General features: G+C 36.1%; 2 protein-coding genes across 2 annotated transcripts; both read right to left on the bottom strand.

The window, feature by feature from the left end:
- Positions 1 to 111: 111 nt before the first annotated feature.
- LOC146162728 (uncharacterized) lies at positions 112 to 8,992 on the bottom strand. The gene is made up of 3 exons (XM_083385486.1): positions 8,913 to 8,992; positions 4,414 to 4,620; positions 112 to 769 (listed from the first exon to the last, which is right to left on the bottom strand). Exons 1-3 carry the CDS (start codon positions 8,954 to 8,956, stop codon positions 259 to 261), a joined length of 762 nt encoding a protein of 253 aa, XP_083241612.1. The 5' UTR covers positions 8,957 to 8,992; the 3' UTR covers positions 112 to 258.
- Positions 8,993 to 13,598: 4,606 nt separating this feature from the next.
- On the bottom strand, positions 13,599 to 15,328 carry LOC146162727 (tumor protein 63-like). Its single transcript, XM_083384496.1, has one exon. The coding sequence runs from the start codon at positions 15,278 to 15,280 to the stop codon at positions 14,177 to 14,179; it is 1,104 nt and encodes a 367-aa protein (XP_083240622.1). The 5' UTR covers positions 15,281 to 15,328; the 3' UTR covers positions 13,599 to 14,176.
- Positions 15,329 to 17,609: the final 2,281 nt, after the last annotated feature.

Genomic DNA, 17,609 nt, shown 5'->3' with positions numbered 1-17,609 from the left:
AGTTATTAGCAAACCAAAATTAGTCTCGTACCCAACTTTCGGATTGCCTAAATGCCAGTCTTGAAAACAAGAGTGAAAGAGGCTGAGGGACTTCAAACAAACATCTTTACTTAATAAAATTTATTTTCACAACAAACTGCACAGTCACGGGTAAAAAAAAGCAGCGGAAGTTCTTCAGCACAGAAATCGCGATGGCAACATTAAAAACAAGCGGCGAAAGAGAAACAAACGAAAAAATAGACTTATCGCGAAGAAGAATCAGTACATACAGCAGGGTAATTTCGAGCACACAACCTTCGTCTCCTCGACACACTCTCGCGCCGTCTTGCGGAAGCCGCTGCGCTTCTTGGGCTGCCGCTGGATGACGGTAGTGGGCGGCGGTAGGGAGCTAGCGTTATGAAGGGACCGGGCACCGTTTTCGAGCGCCGACTTGGCCGCGATTTCGGCCGCGGGGATTCCCCTGGCCATCTGCTCACTCGCGTGCTCCACCAAGCGGTGAAAAGCCTTCTGTACGTTGGTGCAATCGAGCGCAGAAGTCTCTAGAAACAGGGAATTGTTCGCTTTGGCGAATTTCAGCCCTTCGCTGGACGGGACGGAGCGCTGGCTTCGGAGGTCCAGCTTGTTGCCGATCAGCATCGCGGCTGCGCAGTTGCTCTGACTGCGCAGGTTGTCAAGCCAACGCGCCGCGTTCTCGAAGGAGCGCACCTTTGTGATGTCATAGACGACGAGCGCGGCGGTGGTCCCCTGGTAGTAGGAGCTCGTTAGGTTTCTGTGATGGAAAAGACAAGGATCGATGATTTCGGGAGTTTTTTTCATTAACGCTCTCGTCATCACAGACAACCTTCTTGTGATATCAGTGTTGAGCAAGTGGGAGTTGTTTTTATCTAAACATCAGTTTTTATCAACTAGTTATTTATGACAGTCACTAGCTTTCTGAAATATGACCCGAAGAGAACCAAATTTTTGGTTAGGACAACTTGGAAGTTTATCGATGGACCCTGTAAATGTACCAACGACCAACGTCCAATACCTCTTGAGTCAGTTTTGACAAAATGATGTCAATACAATTTTTTGTTTAAAATATTTGACGCTTCTGTTGTTCGCTTGTTAAATTTTACACTTCAGGATGTAAAAAATTAATTATAGGGTTCAGCTAAACAATATGCCAATAATACCGCATGAGTCAGTTTGACACTATGATCACCAATATAATCAAGCTGTATGCGAATAACAGAATCAAATTTTCGTCGCTTATCTTTCAGAAAAAGTTTGATTGTTCGATTGTCGCCTGATTTTAATAATAAAAAATCGGTTGGGTTTAACGCTAATTTGTAAAAAAATAATCAGGCTTTAGCTGAACAATATGGGCAACGATTGTTCAAATTTATGGCAAACGCCGCTCAAATAACTTGTAGTCTATCAGCGGAACTTGTTAATTTAATGACTTCATGTGACCCACTGATCACTCATTAGCAAGTTTTGACAACAATTATCTCTATAATTATAATCAAGTTTGCTTGCGATCACCAGTATGAAATTTTCTATAATTATCTTTCAGAGAATATTTGATTGTTTCGCTTGTAACAACGCTCAGGCATGTAAAACATAGGTTTATTTAAATTCCACAAGGTGTAAAAAAAACATTCAGGCTTTAGCTGAACAATATGAGTAACGATTGTTCAAATTTATTGCAAACGCCGCCCGAAAAGAAAAGCAATAGACACGCGACAATCTGTATCAATCTAAAATTCATGAGCAATTCTAATCAAGGCGCCTTCAAATTTCTACCAATAATGGAAAAGCTCATTTCGGCCTAAACAGCAATACTGATAGGCGATTCTTCACGGCAACTTATTATCAGGAAGATCGATTTCAGGAGACAGGTATTGATTTTAGGGGGGTTAGGGGGTTGGGGTCTCTAGGGGGTCTTCGCTCAATCGCACCGTTCTGACGTCAGACGAGATAAGCGGAAACGCTTGTGACGTAACAAGGGAAAACAGAAGTGATCGGAAAATTGCTTTTAAGACGTGCAAACGATAAGATTGACGTCAAAAGGCAAAAACAAATGGCTTTCGGACGTTTTAAACAGTCCTCCCTTGATACGCAAATCTTGGCGTGAAATTGCGACTCTAAATTTTAGTTCCTGAGGTTTTAGGCAACCCTACAGAGGATGAAATGATTTAATTTGTTGTGAAACAGTTCAATTTAATAAAGTCAACCAAATGTATCCGTATCTTACGCTTGTTTTTAACTTAAAGCTGTAAGGACAGTATTGTTTAGATATATTTCCGCCTAATTACTTTGCAATTAGGATGACTTCATTTAATTTTTCAATAAGGTTGAAAACGAAATAAAACCGTTTTATCGCATAACTAAAGTGACTTTTACAAGTGAAAGTATTACAACCGGCATAAGTGCGCTTGAGTAAACACAAAAAAGTCAGTTTTTTTAGAAAACGAAACTCAAGTGAGTTTACGTATAGATGTACCAAGGTTACCTATCTGTCTTAAATATGTTTCCAGGTCAAGTCAATGGAAAAGTGTGAGTTAGTTTCGCTTCAAGTGAAGTCGACTTTTTCGTATAACTAGTATAACTGAATCCAACCCGCTAAGTTAATTTATACTGTTTCAAATACGTTATAAGTCGAGTCAATGGAAGAGTGTGAGTTAGTTAGATAATTTAACTTAATCCAAGCTTTTTGTTTTCAAATATTTACCGAAAAACACAAAGATTCAGGCGCACTTAAGCATTATTATTACCAACCTAAAATTATTCGTCGAAAATATCAAACTGGGCCCAAATTCGTTGAAATATTGCGGTTTAGCCACAAGCCATATCACGCGACATTCTAATTGACGTTAATGGAATAATGCGTATGACACGCCATGTTTTGCACACGGCACTCTCGCCTGCAAGCTGTGCTACGAACGAAGGAAGAAGCTCCATTGAAATCGAATCAACGCCATCCGGGCTTAAACAATATTACCAGGATACACTGGAATTCAATAGATGCCACCACGGTTGTTTAAATGCCTGTAACATAGCATTTTTTAAAAGAAGGCCTGTTTTCCCTGCTGTGTCATCTCTTCTGCGCTTTTAAAAATCTCGCAAAGTCGAAAAAATGGTTTCAGAAAACTTTTCAGATTGCGATCCTTTTTTATTATATTAAAAACTTTTTTCGACTTTTACAATCGACAGTAGAGATGTCAGATACTTGACAATTTAACCTAACCCTATGATATTTCTTTAAAAACGGAAAAAAAAATACCCGTAGAAGGCATTTTCTGTATTTTTTGGAATTCTGGAGCTTCATTTGTGTAAAAGACTTAGTCAAGTCAAGTCATTTTGCCCAATAAACTTAAGTCAAATCAAGTCATTTGAAAACAGTGACTTAGGTGACCTTAAATCAAGCCATTGACTTTCGTCTTTACAACACCTAAGGATTATACAGATTCATGTACCGCCTTTTCAACCCTTTGTTCAAAAATGATAAATAGTTTGTATCTAAAAAAACAGCCACCGTGAATGAAAATTCGGGCATGAAGGCACAAAATCGATTCACAGGCCTCAGAAAAATCGATGTTACCGTCGATTGCTGCTTCTGCATGCTGCAATCGTGCTATGTGGGTAAACAAATACCAGGGAACCTTTAAAATTCAGTGGTTCTTAACCTTTTTTTCTAGCTGCACCCTTTCAAATCACCAAAGAATTATCGCCCCCTTTTAGAATTGCTTAACTAACAAAACCATTGTAATTTACTTTTATACAAGTAAATGATAACACAGCAACACAATACCAAAATGTGAGTTAGTGTTACATTTAACTGAACAAAAAAATAAATTGAAGCAATACATGTTCTGAGTCTGATTCAGCATCCCCACACACCCTTAAAACAGTTCTGTAGCACACTTGGTCTATCTATTGCTTATAATAGAACGTGTTTAACATGTTCAATAGTTGAGCGTTTAGTTTTAATGACAAGGACTTGAATTCGGATTGACTGCTCTAATTATGACTTGACTGGGACTTTACTTTGTTGCTACTCAAAAAGACTTGGTCTTAAGTTCTTTTAGAAATGACTTGACTTGAACTTGAGTTATTTAAAAATGAATTGAGTCAGACTTACGTTATTTTAAAAATGGCCCGGCGTGGACTTAAATCTTTAATAAATGACTTGACTTGAACTTGACTTGTTATCTATTCAAAAAGACTTGACTTGGACTAAGTTTTTACAAATGTCTTGACTTGGACTTCAGTTTTTTTAAAAGTGACCCGACGACCGACGTGGACTTACTGTACGTAATTTAAGAAATGACTTGACACCCAAGTTTTTTTACGAATGACTTGAATTGGAGTCATTTCAAAATGACCTGTTTACAACACTGCCAGACACCACTGCTTTTTGCTACTCACCTAAAGGTCGGTCTACCCGCCAGGTCCCAGAGTTGTACTCTTACGACTCGCGAGTCGAGGGTGACGCTCTTAACGGCGAAGTCGAGTCCGACCGTGGGTTCGAACGAGTCGTTGAATTGACCGCGTACGAAGCGGGACAGAAGTTGGGACTTTCCCACACCTGAATCTCCGATTACCACCAGCTTGACGATGTTGTTTTCGGCAGGTCTGGAAAATAATAAAAGGGTTAGGTTATATCGGTGTTTTTCAGCCTTTTATGGTTAGCGGCATTCCTCGGAAATACAAAATAGATTACGGCACCCCTATATGATTTATCCGTAGGTAATTCACTCTAATGTCGCAATAAACTGTGAGCATTGATGACATTATAGCAATATTTTTCAGTGGGGCTTTTTTGCACCATCCGTAAATCCACAATACGGTATAGCTAGCTTATGTTGAAGCGAAACTATATAACGTATGGGTGACGCATTCGCGGAAATTAGTAAGGAGGAGCTTTTCGTTCGCGACAAAACCAGCGAAACTGTTTTCGTACAAGAAAGCACCGTCGATAAAACGACACAAACGTGAAGTAATTGGGGACTAGGGAGTAGCCATGGCGGGGTTTCCCCTAACATTCGAGTTGCGAAATAAAGGCGGAAAGTGGCAACAACAAGGATAAAGTCCGCGAGATTCGCGTGGTTCCGCTTTTCTGCTGCGGCAGCATTTTATTAGTGAAAGCCGTTTGTAAATCACGGGTCCTCTGTAATTATCCTTAGTTCAGCAACTTTGCTGGATTTAAACTCATGCGTCAAATGCGTGACATCGGTTTGATGGATTGGAGACCAAATATTTAAATGGTCTACTGGTAATCTATATCCAGCAACTGGGATATCATAAGTGCACACATATTACACAGGTACCAAGTTCGAACCCTGCCTCGAGTGCTGTTTCAGCTTCTTAGCTTATAGATGGTAATTAAATTAACATTTAAACCAGTGAAAAATTGAGTCACAGTCAAGTCATTGGTGAAATAACTTAAAACCAAGTCCAAGTCAAGTCATTAATATAGCAAGTCAATTTCAAATCAAGCCAAGTCATAAAAACTAAACATTAAACTATTTATAAGGCAAACTAGTTCGATTATGAGCAGTAACATAACTAATAAACACCAAAACACATAACATATAGTAAGCAAATTGTGTCATGTACAAAACTTAAGATAAATATTCCAATTTTATTATGAAAAATGCTTAATGAATGCACTTCATTTTACCCCAAGTTATTGTCCAAAAGATTAAGTCAAGTCAAGTCATTTAAAAACCAGGACTTTAGTGCATTCAAGTCAAGTCATTTGACCTAAGTCATTACAACACTAAATATTTTTTCTACCATTATAAAATTGGAAACCAATCGTCTTTCGAAACCAGCTTTCGAAAATACAAAAGCCTGACTGATTCTTTCGGGATTCTTTTAGAAGTTGGCATTTAAATTGAGGCAAGGCGAACAAAACGTGGCGCAATGCATGAAAACTTTTCTGTTTCGTTTCTGGCTTTGCAACATCACGACTAGGAAAGCAAAGTTAAAGGGGAATACCCAGGATATTTACGACGTGTGTCGTTCGTGGGTTTCTGCACGCTGGCAAAACTACAGGGAATTTATTTATAACAGTGCTTCTCAACCTTTTTTCACAGGGAGCCAAATATTAAGGGTGGACAGTGTATTTTTTTGCGGTCCTATTACATTGGCTGAAGTTTGTTTCAAGCATAAAGCGAACAAATACAAATAAGTAAAAGAAATAATAAACTCGAATTTAATTAATATGAGCTATTTCTTCGCATAGCTTTCCCACTTTTTTAATATTGAAGAATTTTTATAATTACTCGTTCTTACAAATCTAACCATGTGAACTACTGCAGTAGCCGACACAACCAAGTTAAATTACGACACAATTTAGAAAGCCATCCAAGGGTTAAGAAACACTGATTAAAAGTGAGTATGTGTTCCATTACCGTATAAAACGGCATTAATGCAGCTTGAGATTCATCGGTTTAATACAGTTTAAAGTATTGGTTTAATAAGTTAACCCTACTGCCGAATTAAGGCTTTTTGAGAGATTAAGTCTTTAATACTTTGTTGCTATATTGGTGTGTAGTTTAAAATGCAAATAGTAGTGTCCTAATAACACGAGTTATTTTGAACAAGTCTGTAACGTTTCAAACAATTTCAACCTATACTTTACAACAGTGGTTGTCAAACCTCTTCAGTCTGAAAAACGAAAAACTTTTGCGGTGACCCATTTCCTTGGTTCTTTAACCCAGTCTAGTTTGCTTACTTACCTACGTCGAATCGTCGATAGACTTTATTAATTACACACAAGAGTTAGACAAAATATTAGCTATTTATCATTGATAACATAAGCAATCGCGTATTGTTGATACTTTCTCCAAAACGCGACAGGACAGGTAAGTGGGGAAAACACGAAAATGGATTTTAAGTATAAACAAATAACGCCGGTCGTAGCCGATAAGGTACGCTAGCTAAAAGGCTGTATTTACATTTTGGTTTTGAAGTGGGCACACATTCTTAAAGTGTAAGGCTTCTTAGGCGTTTCGAGCGATATACTGGGATGACAAAAGCAACGATCCCAAAGATTTTTGATCGAATTCTTAAAAAAAATATACTTAAATTTTAATGGTGTTTGAAAAAAGTAGGATATATTTGAACCAGAACCCAATTTAATCCAAAGTCATAAAAATCGTGAAAACAGCATAAATACTTTTAACAAAATAGTTTCAATAATAAAGGGAGTAAATATAAAAAGGGGGAATACTTTTTTTTTACATTTTTAAATACTTCAATTAAATTCAGTTCGCCATTAATGATCGTAATTAAAGTGATGTTATTACTTTATAAAGTGTTGATAGCTTTACAAACATAACCTACGAACTCCTGAAAATAATGCAATTCGTCGCTAAATGAATCCTATTTATTATTTTTTTATTACGTTTTTTTTTTCTTTTTTTCTCGAAATTTCACTTTATCCGACTCTACTCCTTTTTGTTTAAACCCCACTTCTTCTTCAGATAAGTAACTCAGAAGAAACGTGGTTTTCAATAAGGGATATTTAAATCTAAAAATAAGCCGAAGTGAAATTTCAAGATTCTACTTTGACTTTTTGTAACTTGTCGATTTAAAGGTTGTTTACAATTGCCGAAAGTTTACAAAAACGAACGCGAAAGTAGGTTGCGGTGACGCAATTGCGTTTCCGTAATGACACATTGTCAACGAAGCTAAGTAAAATCACTGTTTCGAAACTTTTCAACGCAACTTTTGGCTTTTGTATAAATACATCGTACATCTGGCAAAGTGAATTGTTAGAAAATAAAAAACGGTTAAGACCAAAAAGTGCTTTCGGTGGAACTTTTTCTCTATATAATTTGACATTTGGCCTTTGCTTAAAGGTATTTATCGCCCATCTTGTACGTATACGTCATGATTGAATATACTGGTTAAGGAATTTTAATAAAAAAAAAAATTAAAAAGTTAATTATATAAAAATGTATATGCAACATTTTGCCACCGATGTTTTAAAGCAGTTTCAGCTTTATCGTAATACAATACACCTTTGTCTGTTGTTTAATTTAATTTTATTTTATTTTAGTGTTACACTAGCAACCCCCCTGTGTTCGAAATTTGGCAAAACTTTATAAATATAGCCCTATAATTTTTAGCGACTATTAAAGTTAAGCACCGGGCGGCTATCACAGAAAACAAGTTCCGTTAATATTTAGCAAAGATACTAAATATAGCGTCAACAGTTTTCTATACGGCCAGTTTAGAATCAAATACGGGCGCCTATTTTAGAACCGTAAACGAAAAAGTGGCGCGCAGTTTCACAATATGTAAATCGCCAGAAACGCTCTGTTTCAACATTGTTGCGTCACATCACCCAAATAGGGGCGTTTTTGTCTCGTTTTGTTCGAAACAGTTCACGCATTTTGCTGTAATCGTGTCGGAAACAAGCAGCCATGGCCCATTGTCACGTCACGAAGCGAACTGTTACGTCACTGTAAATGTCATTTGCGCGTGGAAAACTTACGGTTTGCGATATTTAACTTTGAAATTTGGTATTTAAGCCAGGGTTAAATACCACGAAAAAAGTAGAAATTTCTTGACAAATGAAAAAAATGTCTTACCAGAACGAAGAAAAAATGCGCGGAAAACCGCTTTATGTTTTAAATTACGTCACAAAGCTACGTCATAACCGGACGACTAAAACAAGTAACCTTATATAGGAAATCTGGGGTTATTTCCGATGTAGTACAAAAAGATGCAACTTAAATCTTAGTTTAACTACATTAAAGGAGATAACGGGTGGCCAAATAAAAAATAACAGTTTTTTACTGGTACAGATTAGGCCTACCTGCGAAAATTTAACCATTCGACAGCAAATATTTCACTAGAATGCCGCTCAGGGCCGTTTTGAATCACTTTTACCCAAAATGAACAAATCTTACCTGCAACCACCAGTCGATGTAACAATTCCATCTTCCTTGCTCATGTTTTTTTTAATTTTTATTTAGTAAAGCTAAAATCTGTAAAAATAACATATTGTTCTAGATCGCACATTAGACCATTTCAAAATACAGTGAAAATATAAAACGCGGTTATAACGGCAATACACAACAAAAATAATGAACTACAAAAAATAATGATAAAAATATTGATACTACGAGTTGTAATTCAAAAAATAAAGTTAGATTTTCCGTCGAATAAATTTTAATTGCATTCTGTAAATTACATTAGCATTAAAAACAGAATAAAAGGACAATACACTCATTAACAAAACCAAGGTGTAACTATTATATACTTATGATTGTTTAACGGAAAATTGTAACTTAAACCAAAATAAATAGAATTTCGGTCAAACAGGTTTGTGTTAAAAAACAATAACCAATTATAAGCTAAATTACCCCCAAAATCACCTATTCGTTCAACATTTTTCCTAAAAAATATAGCAACTGCCGCATTTCGGATAGAACTGGCTGCGTCAAAAAACGCAAAACAGGGCATAGACATCGCCGTCTGACACTGAAATTCACTCACCTCTTCCATAGGATCGATACAAATCTAATTGTAGACTCAACGCTAATTCCCAGGGCGCTTAATTCTAATGATTTTCTAACAAGAATCCTGTTAAAAACAATGGCCTGAACCCTGAACGCAGTACATCTTGGGTGACTGGCTGAACGGATATGCCCTTTCTTCAACGTTGCGATCGAAGTCAATGACTTAATTAGGAAAAGGGCTTCTCTTGTAATTAGCTCCTAGCCGTGTCATGCTGGTGACTGCAGGCCTACATGCCTTACTATATACGACGATACAAACTGAAAAAGTAAGTTCATTTTCTAGTAATACAACGACAAATATTTATCAGCTATTAGCTGTGTAACGTTATAACTAATACCTTAAACGGATAAATGTGTAACCAAAATCTACTTCACCATTTGTAATAAAGTAGAATATTTTATATTTAAATTAAAAATAATTAAATTTCAATGTTTTTATACTTATACATTTTGAAATAGTATCGGTTATTTGGGTTACATAATATTTGAAACTTCAATTTTACCGCATTACAATATTGCATCGCGCAAATTACAAAAAAACTAATTATTTTTCAACTCTTACACATATATTTTTGCCTGAAATTTACTGATAAAGTAAGAGTTTAGATATCTTTTGTAAAACTGTGGTCTTCGAAAAACTATTACTAAAGCGGAAAACGAATTATTTTTCAACTCTTAAACATATAATTTTTGCTTGTAGTTAATTATAAAACAAGAGTTTAGATTCCTTTGTTGTATTTTTCGGTCGTATGTAATAACTTAGAGTTCGTGAAGACACGCGCGTTCTTCGAGCAACCTTATACGGACAAGAACGACAATTTAATCGATTACTCTTACGCTCAACCATTTCACGTAACTTCCCTTGTAATAAAGCGAATATTAATCAGGGTTGTCCAAGCATCCTTTAACTGAGGCTAACATAGAAACAATTCAAAAGAAATCTGATATTCTACTGGGGTTAATTGGATGTAAAGCATAACAATTCTAAGTTTTCGCTGCACCAATCGAACTTACCAATGCCTATAGCTAGGGACGACCTATATTTAAAATTTTACTCCGAATTTCCGACAACTCAATATTTTGGACTAAAACTATCTGAACCGATAGCAAATGACGTCATTACTGTCCTCAAACAAGCAAAATAAAAATGAAATGAAAACGTTCAAAGGTATTTTCTAGCAGGTTATTATAAGCCTTTTACTTTAGCGTCAATAAGTCTAGTTACCTCGAGTTCTCAACCCACTATTTCTTCATAAATTTACATTAAAGTTCCTATTATCATTTGGGGTATCGGATCGGCACCGATGCCACCCTAGTATCGGGCGAGTACCGATACTATACCACTCGGCATCGCATATAGGCTCCGATAAGATATTATCCCTACCAACAACGACACAAAACACGTATATCGACAAATTGATTCTTAGTAAGTATCTATTTTGAACCAGTCAAAATCGGGTAGTTCGACCTACAAAAGTCGGACAAAACATCTACTCCAAATTAAAGCATAATATGTAACAATGATTTTGAAAAGTGACAATCGCAAAAGATTTACCAAACGTCTTCAGGTTATTTATTATCTTATTTTTTTCGCAAAAACAGAAACAAAACAAAAACTAATTCCTTGGTACTCTAAATCAATTACAAAAATCTTAAAAATAAAAAACAAGAAAAAGCTAAAATACTGGCGTATCTTAGCTAATATTAGTAGGCCTACACGTTTTTATGCGGTACCCGTTTTATCAGTACTGCACTAAACTATTGCTTAAAGCACTTCAAATTAAACCAATATCAAAACATTTAAAGAAGTGCAGCCATAAAACAGACTTCCTAATAATTGGCATAAAACAACAACTGGAAATGTCTGGAAAAATAGAAAAAAGTCGCCAGGGGTCGTATGCGTTTTCCCAGTCGAATCGAATAACGGTCGGCCAATTTCCTGACACATAATACTACAATGCGGTCAAAATGCCGCTACACAATATACTTTTAGCAGGAGTGACAAACGATTTTTTACCGAATGATAAACTTGGGAGCATAAATGCTGAAGGTTGTATTCTAGTTTGACGGAATATCATAGCCAATACAGAGGTACAGAACATTTTCGAACCTTTTGAATACAAATTCTTTTATAATTTTCTTTATTTCCCACTTCAAACATGAATGAAGGATAATTCAAAATGTTTAAAAATATGCTACCTATTTCGGTATGGGCTTTGATATTTCATTCTATACTTCTAAAATAAATAGTAAACTTTGGAACACTATATACGGATCTGTTAATAAGTTTAATGATGAAAATAACGGCCTAAATAGACGTTAAAAGCGACATGCTTTATTTTCAAACGTTTCGGCAATTTCTGATATCACTGATGATGGCATTAGAAATTGCCGAAACGTTTGAAAATAAAGCATGTCGCTTTTAACGCCTATTTGGGCCGTTGTTTTCAACATTAAATAGTAAACTTATGTACGCTTATAAAATACGAAAGCGCGACTTTCTCGTTCCCTAAATTGTACAAACTAGCTGTTATTTTCTGGGGACCACGTTTTATGTAAGTGCGACAGGCCATTAGAATGCATTTTAAAATTTTGTTGCACTTAAACACATCACACCTTCGAAAATACAAAGCCAAGAGACGCGTTTTACAAGATATGACTGACTTCGTGCTTTCGCTGTGTCTAACGCTTGAACTTAACGATCAAATATCCAAAGCAAAAGTCAGTTTTAAAGATAAAGTGTCCAAGGTGTAGGAATCCAATGCCAAATGCACAGCAGTACACAACATCCTAAAAAATCCAAAATAGAAATCCACATAAATTATGCAGCCAATGCAAATCGCAATCAAGTTAAATATGTCAAACAACCTCGTCGGTTTATCTTTTAAAAACTGTTGTTCATGAAAACAAGCCTGTCACTGAAAAAATTCGGGCCTAACTGTTTCGACCGAATTAAGGTCCTGCCATTTAAATATATAGACCCTTTTCTCTCGCGTGTTTGAAGCAGCGTCACTCCATTATGCTGTCACATAGAACGCAACGGCGATTTAGGGAGCGAAACCCGCACGCGGTTGCCTGGCAATTTACCAGTCACGACTTTCAGGCTGCTGGAAATTCAAGGGAAGCTCTGCAGTGCTGATTGTTTCCTAACAATGCGCGTTTGTTGCGTGCACTGAATGCTTGCTTAAGGCTGCTGTTTTCTAAGCTTGATTTTGCTGACCGTGCTTTTTGGAGAGACTTGCTTACAAGACATGCTGCATGCGGTCAAACGAATAAATATTCGGAGTTATTAGTATTTCTTTAAACGATTATTGTTTAAATTGCTACGAACCGAGATAAAATGCTGCATTGCATCGATTTTTTGCAGATACAAATTTGATAAATTTCCATTTTGTTTCTGTTATCTATACTTCGTTAAAATCTCATTATTTTTAATTTTGTAATTGAATAAGTTTTTTTAATTTTGTAATTGAATAGATACGTAAGAGCTTTTTAGAACCATTTTTATTTGCGCTTTAAAAGAGAAACTTTTTTTTACTCAATAGCGCCTCCTTGCGCTACTGAGAATTGACTTTAAATAGAAGAAAAAAATAACATGCTAATTTATTACCGGCAATATCGTAACTCTCGTAACATCATAACAATAATCAGTTTTATAGCACGGTGTACCCATTTAAGGTAAAATGCCATTTAAATCTTTTTCTAATTTGTTTTCTAAAATGTGTCACCCTTCGCCTTGAAAGTAATTATCATGCAGCCGGTAGACCAGACGCTTTACTTAACCTTTAACGCGCTGGCCAAGAAGAATCTTTTTTCGTAAACCTTGAACTATTTTGCTTCTTGTTGTCAAAACATATACTTAATTGCTTTATATTAGCTTTGGGTAAAGATGTTCTTTAGAATCCACATCTACAGATTTAAATTTAAGACACTCGTAATAAACAATCGCTCTGCCTCTATTTACTTATTAATCCTAAAAAAGCTAAAACATGTTAGTTTGTACAAGTTTATCTCTACTCCTATTTGCATCAAATCAACTATAATTTGGCCGGAACACCTACAAAAGAAACGAAATCCCAAAAGAAAATTTTATTAAAACAAATTAGAAACAGAAAGGTGAAACAGCAAACGCATACAGAAACTTAAAAACAACACACGATTATGAAACTTAAAGTTACCTAAAACGGCAGGGTTAATTAAAAAAGCGTGCACTTTAAAAGGAATCCTCCAGCCATTCGACCGAAATAAGAACAACTTCAACATCGGCATGGAACACACCGTTCGGAATAACACCAAAAATAGGGCTAATGCCTAATAATCGTAATGCCGCCTTCCGAGAGGTTTATATTTTATTCAGACAATTTGGTTTCTGTCGCGGATATTAGGGCGTATTTGGCTTTATTATGTCGTTAGTTTTAATAACATGGTTTTATAGATTTTTCATGCTTTAGGTATTATTGCCTTAAAGGTTTTATTGTGTGTTTCCCTTTAAAATACGCACAAAACAAAAACAATGGTGCAGCTTAAAAAAAATAAGAAAATGAAATAAAAAATGTTCAGCACAATGCCTAGGGTGGTAAAAATTCAAAATTGGCAGAAAATTGAAATTGGTAAAAAATATGAATGTCATTTTGGCAGCTACGAAGAAAAGGCTAATTTTTAGGCAAAAATCCAATCTGGTCATCAACCTCTTCTTTAGTTATGGCAGCGGTTGCCGCTTGTAACTCAAGGGCGATCTTTATTTTCTTTAGCATCTCATAGTTTTCCCTTCCCTTGACGGTCAAATGAAACACCTCATCATCGACCTCTGATTCCCTTTTGCGCTTGACTATAATGGGTCGCTTGTTTGAACTGGAGTCGGTCTTCTTTTGCGCTTTGACTTCTTCAAGACTTCGGTCTCTTCCAGGGCAAGTTGAGATCCGAATGTCAACAAAACTTCGGCCCAAGATCTGTAGGTTGCCATCTTCAAGCGTGAAAACGATCGCAATCGGATGTCGGTTAATCCCAGAAGGGCAACTTGAATTACACATGAACTTATAGAGGACCGTTGAGGTGTCAGATCCTACTTGTGGCGGCTCGTACAGCGTAGTCACGCTCTCTCTGCCATCTTGGTCGACACAATAACAGGCATCCTGTCTTAGCGGCATTTCGGCACGGACCAAGTGACTAGGGGCGATGTGAGAACTCTTGTCATCGAGTTTGTGGTTGATACAGCGTGTTACAACTCGCATCATGTGCTCGGACTGTGTAAAAACTGGGACGGCACGGATCACACTTTTCGGAGGAGGAGGCTTGCTGCATTTAAAGAACACAGGGCAAGTTTCGCCGATTTTCACAAACAACTTGTCAAGTTGGTGTGAGTAAGAAGTGGCACATTTCGTCAGGGTTTCAGACTTTGGTCCAAAGTTGGTTTCAAATCCGAAAGCACCAGAGAACTTTGTAAGAGAAACTGACACAGTTGCAGGCGTTGTTGTTGTATCATTTGACGAAACCGGATTGTTCAAATCTTGTTCTGCTTTAAAATCTCCGAACCCATTTTGAGTAGTCTCTACAGGGAATGGAGGACAGTTTTCTGGCAATGCAGAATTCACCGGACGCTCTGTTGTGCTTGTTTGGCAATCATCAATTATTTGCGAGAGAAAACCGTCAGCCAAGCTATCGTCATTGGCCATATTTATGGGGAGTTCATATTGAGAAACCCAGAAATCGGAAAAGGACTCTTGAGAATCTGGCAAAATTTCATCTGGGTTGGTCATTTTTATGCACCAGGTTGAATTAGTGAACACGCATGTAATTAACCTACGCTTCACTGTAAAGAAAATAGTTTACTGAAATGTGAGACTGAGAGAGATACACAATTCAGATTAATGTTTTAAATGTTACACAACAAAAAATAGCAATTTTCACCATCTAGCTATTTATAGACTAAACAAAAATTTTATTTCTTAAGGATGTATGCCAGAAATATTGGTAATTTGTTCACCAAAACTAGGATATTACAGACATGTTTGGTTTCTTATTATTTTCCTGGCCTAACGATCCTGTTGAGTAACCAAATGAATAACTGATAATTAAATAACAAGAGTTTAGTATTATATCACAATTCTAACTAAACTAAGAAGCATTATACAACATTTCCTGTGACCTACATGTCAGCTAATTGATTGTGTTAATTTTTTATAATTGTCACCAATTTTATAAAATATATGCTTGAAAGGCTTATTAACTGCAACTTGTTTACAATTTGCGTTTTTTTTTTTTGGGGGGGGGGGGGGGTTAAATACTAACTAAACAGTTGTCAAAAAACAGGGCGCTCTTTTACTTATGTACGTGAAAAGTTATGCAAAAAACAAAACAAAATAATACTGCATACCACAACACATATTGTTTGGGTTAGGGTTAGCGTTTGACTGAGGGTGGGTCAAGTAATATTATGTTTATTATTAATAATAACTTGACCCACCCTCACAAACGCTAACCCGAACTCTAACCCAAACAATATGCGTTGTGGTATGCGGCATTTAAAGAAAGTTTTTTTTTTATTAATTTTCACGTACATAAGTGAAAGAGCGCCAAAAACAGTTATTATTCTTGGGTCAGTTCCAGTCTATCAAATCTGAACAATATAGCAGATTTTGGCGTGAAGTACGATGCAATGCAAACTGGTGTGAAGTGCCAAAATGCACACTGGCCTGGTATCTTAGTAAAGAAGCAAATGCAGACTGTTTCTTGGTTAAAATGTTAGCATTATTGGCAAAGAATGCTAAAATAATCGTCGCTGGTATAGAAACCACAACGCACAATATTTAGGTCAGGGTGTGAGTTAGCGTCTGAGTTAGGGTAGGTCAAGTATTATTATTAAACAATAAATATAATAATACTTGACCCCACCTAAACGCTAACCTGGGGTAACACTAATTTACGGAATGATGAATGGTCGGAATGGTTGGAACGCTCATAGTATTATTATTGGCGCTGGTCTAGAATCCTACCACAACGAAACACCATTTGGGTTAAGGTGGGTCAAGTATTATTATTAAACAAAGAATATAATAATACTTGACCAACCCACACCTTAACTCAAGTGTGCGTTGATTTTAGAACTGTGGTAGGATTCTAGACCAGCGCCTTATTATTAAATATAATAACACTTGACCCACCTTCACCCAAACGCTAACCCCCAACCTAACTCAAATATTGTGCATTGATTTAATAATTGTTTAAACGGGGTGACACTTAAATTAGTGAGCGTTCCGACCATTCATTATTCCGAAAATTAGTATTACCCCTAACCTGCACCCTAACCCAAAGATCGTGCGATGCTTTGATAATTGTTTCAATGCTGTTGTAGGTTTTTAGACCAGAGCCGATTACAACCCACTGATGCTCAACAAATGTTTATAAAAATTATATTATGTTTTCTTTTGGGTAGGTCTGATTTACTCGACCTTTTTGGCTTTGCAATGTTTTCTTTTACTTTATGCAATGGTTAAGTTGACACAATTACACATATCAAGTCACGCAAGAGGTATTATATTTCTAATATTTTCAATTTATTTCCTAAATTTCATCGTATTACTATTTTATTGACAAACAAACAACCCAAAACAGGAACTACAAAAACGTTTTGATTTCGACTTTCGAGTATTTTGTCGAAAAATCACGTGTTTTGAAACGCGCGAAAGGGCGTTACAAGTAAGACTTCTATGCAAGCAAATTACTAGAATTCAGATCTTGGGCGATTGTATTGTTAACTTAATTTGTTTATCAGTGTCTTGCTCTACAACTATTTTAATTACCAAAAAAATAAATTGACTTATAAGTTTGCCATACAGATAACTTTTCTTAAGTCTTATTTGACTTTGCGCAACACATTCAATTAAAATATTATGGATTTAATTGTTTTGAAATACTTAACACGATTCGTATTTCGGTATTTTGCATATATTGTAATAATATAATGTTTATGATTCAAACTATTGCCACGGATTTATTGAAAGAAAACGTTTGTAAGAAAAAAATCCTGCATATTATAATTAGGTAAAATCCCTATTTACATTATTGTTTGTTAAAACAGGAAACATC

The sequence above is a fragment of the Ascidiella aspersa genome, chromosome 3, assembly GCF_963924565.1.
Source record: "Ascidiella aspersa chromosome 3, kaAscAspe10.2, whole genome shotgun sequence".
Lineage (NCBI taxonomy): Eukaryota > Metazoa > Chordata > Ascidiacea > Phlebobranchia > Ascidiidae > Ascidiella > Ascidiella aspersa.
The sequence above is the reverse complement of the archived record's forward strand: the minus strand, read 5'-3'. Positions and strand labels throughout refer to the sequence as shown.